Raw genomic sequence first — 12,462 nt, forward strand, 5'->3', positions numbered from 1 at the left:
CAACTGCCTGCTTGCCCAGCGCTCACATCCCTGAAGGACTGGCACTGGTTCCACCGCATTCTCACGTCGATGTCAGCACACAACTTAAGATTAAGGAACCGGTCATAAGACATAAGCGTTAACCTTCTGCTGGAACAATGGCTGGCTGCTTTGAAATCTTCCCAAGGCAGAAAAATGGCCCACAATCTGTGCTTTAGGAGCACATTTTTCTTGCCGTCAGCTCTTTGGTAGTACTGATTGTAAAGCCGCGAGGGTCACATGACCATCCTCCTGTCAGACCAGGCTGGGTCACGGCTCTGACTGCCTCCAGGTCGACTTGAAACCCCGGGCTGACCTGCAAATATCTCGCGCTACTTCAGCGCTTGAGCGCCGTCCTCCTGAATGAACGTGTCTTGCAGCGCATTTGTGAATCAAAAGTGGCCCCAAGTTGTAAGGACAGTTGAGGAGCCGTGGAGAAACGGTTCTACCAAAATCAAATCAGGTTTTCTTTTATTGTTATAAATTGGTGAATGGTTGTCACATATGAAGAGCGCTGCAGCATTCCTCTCAGCCTCACGGGCCTCTTCCTCCTGACTGAGAGCTCTGTCTGCAGCCCCGGCCAGCCCTACAAACATGTGACTAATTCCTAAAGTGTGACTTAAGAGATATTTCACTGTGGCTGAGTGGTTTGGTTGTATGGATTTGTAGTATGAACGCTATTATTTGAGCTGTATTAAAGGCAGGGTCGGGGGCCTCCAGAGGTCGGGGGCCTGTGTGTGTGTCTTACTAAGGGCAAAGAGCCTACCTGCATGTATATGACTGTCATGTGATGTTGCTGCTGCTTTTGTTCATTTACACACCTCAGATATGTAACACTCAACCTGCAATAACTGAAGGATTCATTTATTTATCCCAGCTGGAAAAAAACAATGGCCACTTGTATGATTTACGGCACGGAGGAAAACATTTCCCAGGTGATATGTTATCTGTTGATGATATAACTGGCCTTTTTTGTGTGATGTGGGCTTGATTTGGGAAACGAAGAAGTCCATGTCATCTGCGTCTGAGCTTCTTCCTTCAGTGTTCTTTTTATTGTGTGTGTGTGTGTGTGTGTGTGTGTGTGAGGGGAGATGTGGACAAGTGGAGTTAGAGGCTTTCCTCCTTCTGGAGTGGTTGGTGGTGGAACAAATTTGCGGTGCTGCTCCGCTTGGTGGCGATGGGTTTGCAGCACACTCTCCAGATCGCAGAGTTTTGCTCGCTGTCTTCCTTTCCATATCCAAGCCGCTGCCAGATGATCGGTCCAGCGCTGTGTTTTTACTTCAGAACCAAGTTGTCCGTCTCCATATCTGATTCGCAGTCTTTTAACTCGCTTTGAGTTTCAGTTTCAGCAGACTTTGCTCCTCCTAAACCATCCTGCACCATTCTCCTCTTAAAGGCATGTTTCCTGGCATTCAGCGTGGCGCTGTTATCTTTGATGTGGCCCTGGCCTCTTGGCCCTGTCGGCTAAACTTGGCAGCGTATGAGCTCCCAGTGGAGCAGTGGAGGTGATGAAAAGTAGCTCAGTGTTTACCCACCAGTGTAGATAAGGCCCTCCTTTTTCCCCTAGAGGGAAGTGACCAGAGTCACGCAGCAGCAGAGGCTGACGACAGGTGATGTAGCCGCCTCTCTAGAGGGGAACCTGTGAGAAGGGTCAAGTTGACCAGAGAAGAAATGTGGACTCGAGCAGGAGGAGAGAGGCTAGGTTAGCGGGCTCTGCCCTCAGGCATGAGGACGACTTATTGTTGGTGTGCTGACGGAGCATCTTGTGACTTTTTTTTTTTTTGCCTAAGAGAAGAGGAAGGGAGTAGTTAATGACGGGCACAATGCCAGCGGTGGCTGTGCTGTTCTTCCACCGTTCCCAGTTTTACAAGACAAGAAGACGAGTGTAAATAAAGCCGGGAGAGCAGGGCACACAGCCTGAAGGAAAGTCATTACCAGAGCTCTCTTTCACTTTAAAGTTACTGGATATATAGTCAGTCGGGCTTGTTCGACAGCTGACACACACACTCAAACACACACTTTTTTTTGTTTTTGTTTTGACTGGACTGAAGTGTCTTTGTGCTGCTGTGGAGGAAAGCCGGTATGGATGTCGGGTTCTCTTTGCGCTCGGAGGCAGTTGGAGTTGTGAGGACGGCGCTGATGTCTGCGGAGAACCTACAACTGACTTTGAAGACTGAGCTCAGTCAGGAAGAACAGGCCCTTACTCACACCGGCAGTAGCCCCAAGGAGACACGCCGAGACGGGTACCGTAGTGAGAGCATCCCCTCGTCCTGCACGGGGAGGAAACATGACCATGTGATCCGTTTACTGTCTGTTTCATTGGCTTGTTGGATGCATTTGCAAGGTGTTTCAATATAATCAAACCTTTAGTAACCACTTGAAACTTCAACTGAAAAACGAATGGAAATGAGATAAATTCAGATCTAAAACCCATAAAGTTGTTTTAAAGCATTTTTCCTGTTTGGAAGTTTGTTACACTTGATTGAAATGAAAGCGCTACTTATCTTTTTTTCAACAATCTTGTCTATATCTTCAAAATATATTTGTTCAGTGATTCAAAGTTTATACATATTGACTTGACTCTTCATGTTTGAACTGGTCCTTACACGGACCTCAGCACCCAACCATACTTGTTTTAGTCACTTTCTTTTTCTATGAGAACAAATTGAACCTCCATTGTAAAAAAAACAAACAAAACAAAACACAAACTTCTTTAAGATTTCCAAGTGACACCAATGTTAGCAAATCAAGAAGGTTTCAGCCTTGACTTTTGATGTGTCAGGTTCGACCTCAGGTTCGACCTGCCGCCACTGCTTAGCATGCAAATCCGCCATTAAAGAAGAACGACTGTTTCATGTTTTCCCCTCACACGTTCAGTTTTTCAGTTTCAGTTTATTTCAGAGGTGAAAAAAATGAGATAACTATGCACGAATGAAAAGACAAAAATATTAATAGAGAAAGGAAGGGGGGGGGGGCAATTAAATTACCAGGCAGACATGACCACAGAAAAACCAAAACAAAACATAGATCCTATTCACGTCTGAAAAGGCGAGTACAACTTATTTAATACGCCCCCTTAATAATTCTTCAGTATCGCGATACATCTACTGACGTTCTGCATAGACCTGCTCCTCGTCTTCTCTGAGTGGCTCTGACGTTCCACTGCAGTCACCTAAAGTCATCAAGTACCAGCCAATGGGAGGAGGAGTACAGCTGCTTCTGGGGATTCACACCTAGTGGGCCTGTAATCAGGAAAAACTAGGCCCTGGAGCGTGCCGCCTAAGTCCCCCAAGCATATTGAAGATGGTTGAAACAAAGTCCACCCTCAGCCTGACTGTTCAAACCATCTGCTCTGGGCTTCTTGTACCAGAGGTAGCACCGGTGTTAGTGGTGTTAACTTAGTCGCTGCTGGTACTCGCGCCATCTGTGGAAGTACTTCTCTGGTGGCTGAATGATTCAGAGGCGTACAGAAGTTTCTCCCCCTAATTTGCCATTTTCCTGGCACTTCGCCGTACCGACGGGATTCAAACGGTCCTGGCACAAAACTGTGAGTGACATTTTTAAATCTTTGACTTGGCATTTTAATTGCATATCATTTTTTTTTTTACCACACGTGATGGCAATCCAGCCGGTGGTCAGTGGAACCCAGAGTTACCATCATCGTGGAGATGTCAGGGGAAATGTCAGGTGATAAGGATGTATCGTGGGTAGAATGAGGGCCTCTTTCCCCTCAGTGGCTGACATCGACGTTAGCTGCACATTTTTGTTCACCATTCGGACACAAACTCCCTCAATGGCTCATTTCTCTGGGGAACAACCAACCTGCTGTGTGGCTTGAAGATGACACTGTGTGTTCACCAAGGAACGCGTGTTGTCACACCATGTGAGTAATTTGAGTGATAATGGTTCTGTCTTGCTCTGGGGAAGCCAGCGCCCTCACTCTCCGGCTGGAGGGCTTGTCAGCGGGCCCTTTCACCCTCTGACCTTGTGTGCCAATTAATCTGTGAAGCAGACACAGATGTTGTACGCGTGGAGCTCTCACACTCGCTTCCGCCGAGCTCCAACGTGAAACTGATTAGCCGAGTGTTTACCGGATCTGCACCCGCGTAGGCTACGATGAGCACCAGTAACCAACATTTCTGCTCTCAGGAATGAAGATCTTAAAGAGATGCTGGAGAGCAACAAGGAGTCGCTCAAACTGGAGGCCATGAAGAGGGTCGTTGGGGTGAGTGCCTTTTATAAAGCGTGCACACCATGTACAAATCGAAAAATCTCTCGTTTTAAATCAACGAGAGAATTGTGGGTATTTAATGTTTTCATGGTTTGATTTCTCTTCAGTTGATTGCCAAAGGAAAAAACGCCTCCGAGCTGTTTCCCGCTGTCGTGAAGAACGTCGCAAGTAAGAATATTGAGGTATGATATTATCAGGAAACGTGTCATCGCCGCTGTTGTTGCGTTGATTTAGCTTAGTGACTAATACAAGCGTGTCACCACAAGAAGACACTCCTGACATCATGACAGCCCGTGAGACCTCTTCCTCTTCCTCAGAACATCCGAGAATTCTCACGGGTTGTGTTTGATTTGTCAGATTTTTAACATTTGTATTGAAGTGAGCCTTTTTAAACAGCTTTTAGAGTTCAAGCTGGAAGAATTAGACAACAGGAGACAAACCAACTGCTACACAGCTGCTTTCTACTGGATTGTTTCTTTACCATCTTTGGTTCCTTGTAATGAGAAAGTTGGTGGTCTGCGTGTTCGTGGGTTTGTGCAGGATTGTCTTATTTAGATCAACTTCATTACATTCAGTAAAAAATGAAAAATATCCAAAGCTAAAGTCTAAAGTGAATCCCCAGCCAACAAAAGAATATTAAAATAGCCTGAAGTTATGGTGTTGGATACGGTTTCTTCAAAGCGCATCTTGTCCTTCTCCCTCGTCGAAAATCAGCTCTACGAAACCACCAAAGCGTGTAATGAGTCAGACTTGTGCACAGTCGATCCTTGTGAATGACCGAACCCTGAGCAGCAGCTCAGACGGGGTTCCCGTGCCCAGATGTGAATATTGACTAGCAGCAGCAGAATAATCGGGCAGCGTGAGGGGCAGCGTGCGAGCGGGGGGCCTGAGACCGGGCACTGTGAGCCGAAGCAACTCATGGCAGGGTAGGGGAGCAGGTGGCCTCCTGTAATTGGCAGACGAGAGCCCAGAGCCATGTCTCCCCCATCTCCCCCGTTTCCCCCATCATGCACACCAGCTGCTCAGGTACTTTGAGGACTTGTTTCCTCTCTCTTCCCGCCTCTAATCGCCTTCAGTATATGTCACTAGAAACGGCCACGTTCACCTTCTTGCTGACACGCACGGTGATATTCAGCTAAATGACAATATGCAAGGCTGGAGGAAACGACATATTGTGGCTGGATTTTCAGAATTTGGCCGTTATCCGGCACGTAAACAGACAAATGTTCTATATTTCCTCTCTAGGACTGATATCGGTACGAATTCAGAGGCCCTAGGTCACATCACTTGGAACTCAATGAAATAAGGACATCCCTAACACTCCTCAGAAGGTTGACCACCGTCGTACAGTATTTTAACTGACGTGTGTGGTAAAAATGCTCCGAAGAACCCGGTAGGAAATCCTAGCGTACGCAAGATGTTTACATTTCCACAACAGGCGTCGGTGACGAGACGAAGATCAGGCAACTGAGGTTAAAGTCATCAGAAAAAAAAAAACGGTTTCTTGGCAGCGTCTTATTCAGAGTATCACCTCCATCGGGGCCTTGTTGTAAACGTAGCCGTTGTACGATAAATAAAGTGTGTGTTTTTGATGTTTTAGGACGTTTTTTTCATTTGGCGTTGGGCAGTTCCTACTTGTAGAGCCATCAGTGTGAAATGGAAGCAGCGCTGCACTGTGTGGTTATACAGTCTAGTTCCTCGAGGGCAGATAGGCTGTGTCTCCTTTTATAGTGAGTAATATCATTAATTCCACCAGTAATGAGTAAAATGATGATTGAGAACTGTGGCGCTGTCCCGCAGGTCAATACTCACTGCATTAGGAAGCACGGTGCTGATTACCGGATGAAGCTCTGTAACCTTACCTCTGACCTTTACCTTAAATCTCTTCATAAATTAACGTGGAGGAACTTCCTCAAGCGCACGGTTATTTTTCATCACCGGTTTTATCCCGGCTCAATTATTTTATGGGGAGAAATCAACTTTGCTTACTCTCCTGGACCTCTTAATAGCTGGCCTGAGTCAGCGGAGGAGCAAACTTGTTAAACTTGTCAGAGGGCTTGACCGATGTTATCCCAGGCTTTCCTGTGAGAACAGAGGAGGGCTGCGAGCTAAGCCTCAGGTCGAGGGGGTAAATGATTAAGAGGCAATTTCTGGACGGAACAAAAATGCTTAACTTGGTTCTCACGCCTGAAACAACACTGGACTGAATGTGCTGCTCGGGACAGGAACACCGACTTTTTTCTTCCGCCCCCTTGAAATAATAAACTTGAATTTCCACGGAAGATCTGATCAAAACGGATTCTCTCCCTGCTGTTTCAAGCATTACGGTTCATTTTATTCTTTTTGCGCCGCTCGTCTTTTATCAGTTGAAACGAACTGCGTGCCCCCCCCCCCGCCGCCCCCAGCCCTTGAAGAGCACATCTGGTTTCTGAGATTGTGCTGTGTTATTTTAGTTTTTTTACAATGTCGGTTTATTGTCCGTTACGTTTATTGTCTTTTGCAGCTGAAGAAGCTGGTGTACGTTTACCTGGTGAGGTACGCAGAGGAGCAGCAGGACCTGGCGTTGCTGTCCATCAGCACCTTCCAGCGCGCCCTCAAAGTAAGTTCTCCTCCTCTAGTCTTTATCTACTCACAGAGTACCAAAGGGATGATGTCAGCCCGGACTCTAATGATTAGAAGTACAAAGCTAACAACAGGCTAAGGAGGAAGTACACTACGGACGCATGACCAGAGCGCCACCGCTGCTGCTTCACGTCCTCGTGATGACGTCCGAAGTCCTCAACAACCTCTGCGGTCTCCTTTAGCAGTTTTTTTAAGATGCCCATAACACGTCAAAATTAATGCATGTGGCATTTAATGCCATATATGTATATATATATATATATTTTTAATATCTCAAGGTAGTGTCAGACCTGATTTCAGGCATTTGAAATTTTTAAAAACCCGTTGACGTGGAGACGAGGGAACCAGAAGTTCAACAATGCCAACGCAGTTCTGCGTTTAGGTCTCGTCCCTGCGCCGCTCTGTTTATTACTGGCGTGTTAAAAAGCTGTAATGTGTGAGTGGATCTGTGGGTTTGGTCCCATTTGTCACGTGTCGGTGGTCGTTGCTGTTTATAATCTCTATGGCCTCGTATGTGAACTGTAGCTCTCAGTTTAGTCTACCTGACAGGAAGTAGAGCCTGATGATGTCAGGGGCGAGGAGTTGCTTTATTTCCTGTCTGTAACAACACGTGCGTGTAAGAACGCGTCACGACTGAAGACAAATGTTCTTTTTTTTTTTTTTTTAATGTTTCGAATACAAAATTATTCATGATTGCACAATCTGACTCACTTCCTCCTGTCTTTGTGACAGGACCCCAACCAGCTCATCCGGGCCAGTGCACTGAGGGTTTTATCCAGCATCCGCGTCCCGATAATTGTTCCCATCATGATGCTGGCCATCAAGGAGGCTGCGGCCGACCTGTCCCCGTATGTCAGGAAGACCTCAGCCCACGCCATCCAGAAGCTTTACAGGTACTCTTCTGGTTCTGGCAAATATCTGAACCCAGCTGCTTAAACCACCTTTAGATCGTCTCTAAGGCCAGACATTTCTTAAAAACGTGAAACCTTTAAAAAAACACACACACAAAAAACGCAACACAAAGTGAACCGTGGCCCCCGGGTTCATTGTAGCGCCTCTGAAAACTTTGGCCTCTTCTTTCTATTTTCTCTTCGTTGTCCATTTTAGAGGGTTAGAGCGTCGTTCTCCTCTTAACAGAAACACAGCAGAAGATTAGTGGAGAAGGAAGACACAAAAGCAAAACCTGGATTGAAAATATGACAAATGAACATGAGCAGGGGTCCACAAAACTGTAACTTTCAATTGGTTCTTGATCCAAAAAGCGTATTTCACTCTTCAAGTCCTCACAGACGGATGTTACCTTGGTTAGGCATTACCTTGAACGACCACGCACCAGTGCGGGCGCGTCGACTCAGCTGAATGTGCCGCCTGATCACGCGCTCTACCCCCAGTGTTTGATGAAGAAGGTGTGGGATGTACCAGACGAAGCCCCGAGGGTTTCCCCCCGTCGTAGTAATCCAAGAGAGATCGGAGCGCTTTCCTTTGCAACATCCTGAGGAAATCCCCCAGATGTGTTAATACTCCTGATGGCTCTACTGGGGGATCTTGGGGTGAAAACTGGAGGGCACACTCCTTTGACTACAGCAGGAGCAGCACCTGCATGGCTGGGCGCAGCAGGAAGCGAGCTCTCCTTATCACCTCATTCCTGACCGCTGAGTGGAGCAGTTGATACGAGGGGTGTCCTGCCCTGCGGGTATTGTACTCCTATCAGCTCCTGAACTGGGATGGACTGGAGAGTGATTAATGTGTGGACAGCATGATCAGATCAGCAGCTCCATTTTCGTGTTCTGGATCAGATTTTCAAACCCTGCCAGAGACTGCGTGAGTGCGCGGGCGTCTCAGTATTCTGATCACTCTGAGGGGACATGATTTAATTTGTAAGTCCATCTAGTTTTCATCTTGTATGAATAATTGCCATTCCTTAGTTGACAGCTCTCTCTCTCTGTCTGTCTGTCTCTCTCTCTCTCTCTCTCTCTCTCTCTCTCCCCCTCCTTTGTCCTCAGCCTTGATCCCGACCAGAAGGAGCAACTGATTGAAGTGATTGAGAAACTATTGAAAGACAAAAGCACAGTAAGTAGATACGACGCTGAAATGTGTCCCAGGCTGGAGGTTGCTGGCCACTGGAGGGCGCTCCAGTCAAGCAAGTCTCCTCTCAGCTCTCCATCCCACAGCTCATTCGGCAATGCCATGGTTTGTTAACACCCACTTAAACCCACACATCTTCAGATGCTCCTTGTTAAGTGTCCATTTGGAAGGAATTTTTGCGCCGATGCTAGTGTCATCTTAATTTTCTCAAAGGCCATCTTCTCTCTCCCCCCCCCCCTTCTAAAATGGGTCATAAATTCGTTGCATTCTCAAATTTAATGTTTAGACCAGTCACAGACACAATACAGGGAGCCCATTAGAAGTCAGCAGGCAGCGCATTAATTCCAGGAGGTCACAGTGAATACTAAGGGTGTTTAAATGCCATTGTCAAATATGTTGAGGTTGGCCACAGAATGTAGAGTGTGTTGCGTTGGTAAGTCATGCACAGTTTGTTGTAATTATGCATTCATAGCGTATACCCATCATTATATAAACAAAACAAAGCCGCTCAGGCCAGCGGGGGATGGAATGCCCAGTACCAGATGCATAGCATATTTAGCCCCCGACGCTAACGAAGACAGATGACTTCTCCCTGTTAGAGCCCACATCCAGGCTGGGGACGGAGAGCGAGGGCATTATCATCACACAGACGCACCAGCGCTATCAGTCGGTGATGAATGGTGAAAAAGCTCAACATGGTGGATACTTAATAGCTATCAAGCAAAGCATTCTTTTTGATGTTAGGGTGATGCTATGTACCATTTAGAAGCCTCACAATGATGGAAGGTCCTCTTGCCGTTTTATTTCTCTCGGTACGTGCCGGTAGTAATAAGGTGGTGGGTGGATGGGGGTCCTGGGGGTGAAGCACGACTATCAGAATGTGCTCTTGGTGTATTTCTGAGGACATTGACATGAGGGGGTACATTGTCCAGCTCAGCCGTCGGTAGATTTGGAGGTGTTTGGTTTCGCAGTGTTGAGCAGTTACTTTTTTACCTGGTGTCTTGGTACAGTTTGATTCTCAGTCATATCAGGATATGACTGTTGTTTCATTATTCAGTAGTTTTGATCAGGACTAAATTGCAACGATGCTGCGATTCCCCGCAGGCAACTGAACCAAACCGAGACGTCTTCTTCGGTCTGATTGCCGCCTACGTGCTCGGATGTCTCTGCCGCGCCACGATACTTCACTTACAATTGTGTCACGACACTTTTCGCACTCAGCAAAAACTGCACCGCCTGCACTTTAGATATCGCACCAGGCCAGGCTGGGATTCCGGTAGATATTTGTTCGATTGTTCAGCCCTGAGTGAACATCATCACGGTGTGCAAGTTTAGTCCTGGATGAGGAAAAGTACGACCTCAACTGTGAGGGTGAGGGTGCCTGTCAGAACTCTCCCAACCGTGTTTATCTGGGCATAAGAAGGCCAAGCATCCAGCGTCGATACTTCTATAGCACCGATGGAACTCCTTGGATACGACTGAGTATTAAAGGGTCCTTTCAGTGCCAAATTTGAATTCCTCAGGAGGTGCGCGCACGTCGCAACTTAGTTTCGATGCTGTAAACCTGATCTGGGAAGAAGAATGTCAGTGTGCCAGAACGTCAAAATAAAAAGTCAAAAAGGACAAATTCTATTCCATTCTGAATTCTTACTCACCAGCTATTGGCGTTCTGACACTTTTTAAATCCTGATCCAAATATCGTAACTGGATTTGTGTAGTTATTGCAGCTCGAGCGTTTTCTGAAGCTAATGGGGGTCCCAGTTATTTAAACAACAAACAAAATGCGGTTTAAAATTTTTTCCATGAAACTTTTCAAGTGCGTGAAAATGCAAAGACGCTGAAAAGAGGAGCCAAAAATTTGCAACATACTTTTAATTTCTTCATGAAAGTACAGGAACCAGTGTCAAAGTCCAGGTAGCAGTACAGAAAATGACAGCCAGACCTTCGTGTGTGTGTGTGTGTGTGTGTGTGTGTGTGTGTGTGTGTGTGTGTGTGTGTGTGTGTTTGTGAACTTAAGTTTCTCAGCAGATATTTTCACCACAGCAGGAAAAATCGGGTGCGATTAGGGATTTGCGATGACATCGGCACGTCATCCGTCATCATACCATTATTTTATCACCTGTATCGATCCAGATATCTGCAAAAGGAAAATCCAATATCGTGAATCCCTGTGTGAAATGATCTTTTCAGGCTGAAGTCTGCCAGCTTTTTTTTTTGTTGTTGGGGGGTTCCAAACACGTTTCGATCTGTAATGTGATTTCGCTATATCTGATTTTAATGAGCCAATTTAACGGCAAATAAGCAAATTAATTCAGCTAAATGCTCTTTAGTTAGTGTCACTGTGCTGCCTGTTGAAGAGGGAAACGTTCAGTCATTGTTCCAGTCGGTGGCGTTGTCTGGGCCTCCTGACATTTACCTTTACAGATGTGCCTGTTTGGTTAAATGGCTGTGACACTCTGAGAGAAGTGGGGGGCGGGCGGCTGGGGGTGGGGGGGCTGCTGGTGGGGGGTCTGGTTATAGGCAGGATGGTTTAAAGAGAAAATGGGAAGGTCTGATGACAGAGACAACACAGGAGTTTGTGCAGCTGTTTTACCGTGATGGATCTATTATGCAGCCATTACAAGATAAATGATCGATCCCTCCCATCCTCCCCTCCTGCACCTTCTGCAAAATTGAAATGAGAACAGAAAGGAGGTGGGTGGGTTTGGGGGAGTTTGGGGGGGGGGGCACTATGATTAGGGGCTAGGTGAGATACCCATTAATTTAAGAGAAAAAAAAAGGAGGGAGGAGAAAGAGAGAAGGAGCAGGAGAGGAGCGGATGAAGGGAGGATAGGCCGACCCCACTCCGGGCCATCAATCAAAAAGGCGCGTGTTGTCTCTGGCGTGATGACCCAGCACTCCCTGCCTCTCTGGCACCCTAATTAGAATTCATAGCAAAATAGATGCAAGGAAACGGTTTGGGCCCTTCATAATTTTATAGGAAATTTATTGTTATTAGAAGAACCATTTGCTTAGTGTGATTTTTCCATTACTGGCTTGTCACGCCGGGTAGATAATATGGTGGGGGAGGGGGAGGGGGGTATGAACTCCTTAGATTGGGGTGTCAGTTTTGTTGATGGTGCATGTAGTTTACCTTGGAGCTGCGTCTAATGGGGGAAGTTGGGAGAGAATCCACAAAGCCTTTTGCAGCAGGAGCTCGGGAACGGCGTCTGCTGTAATGACCTCAGAGACGCGAGGGGCCCAGAGAAACGATGCCCCGCCGCACAAATAATCCACACCAGTAACCGCTGAAAGTATATTTTCTAATTTACTGCTTTGAGTAGGTTTATCTACACGAGGATTGTTTGCAGAGATATTGGCCGTGAGGGTCCTGCTGAGCGTGAGGCAGCCGTGAAGCTTCTCTGTTACACACGCAAGACTGCGCTACAACAGAGGAAGACAGAAACCCGTAACTCTCTGTGTTCGGAGATTTAAAAATAATTCTTTAATAGTCCCACCAAAACAGA

At 46.6% G+C, this 12,462-nt stretch overlaps 1 protein-coding gene across 2 annotated transcripts in view; it reads left to right on the forward strand.

The window, feature by feature from the left end:
• Positions 1–12,462, forward strand: part of ap3b1a (adaptor related protein complex 3 subunit beta 1a) — a 53,002-nt gene that overhangs the window by 2,182 nt on the left and 38,358 nt on the right. Inside the window, exons 1-6 of one of the 2 annotated variants that reach the window (XM_086188026.1) lie at positions 1,680–2,261; positions 4,168–4,243; positions 4,357–4,431; positions 6,753–6,848; positions 7,604–7,764; positions 8,875–8,941. In XM_086188026.1, the coding sequence (XP_086044152.1) occupies positions 2,101–2,261; positions 4,168–4,243; positions 4,357–4,431; positions 6,753–6,848; positions 7,604–7,764; positions 8,875–8,941 (636 nt within the window). In that variant the 5' untranslated portion in view covers positions 1,680–2,100. Of the gene's footprint in view, positions 1–1,679; positions 2,262–4,167; positions 4,244–4,356; positions 4,432–6,752; positions 6,849–7,603; positions 7,765–8,874; positions 8,942–12,462 lie in introns of those variants that run through there. The other variant, XM_086188027.1, reaches the window with a different exon arrangement.

The sequence above is a fragment of the Aulostomus chinensis genome, chromosome 19, assembly GCF_037954235.1.
Source record: "Aulostomus chinensis isolate RoL2024-O1b breed Wild chromosome 19, RoL_Achi_v1.0, whole genome shotgun sequence".
NCBI classification, from domain to species: domain Eukaryota; kingdom Metazoa; phylum Chordata; class Actinopteri; order Syngnathiformes; family Aulostomidae; genus Aulostomus; species Aulostomus chinensis.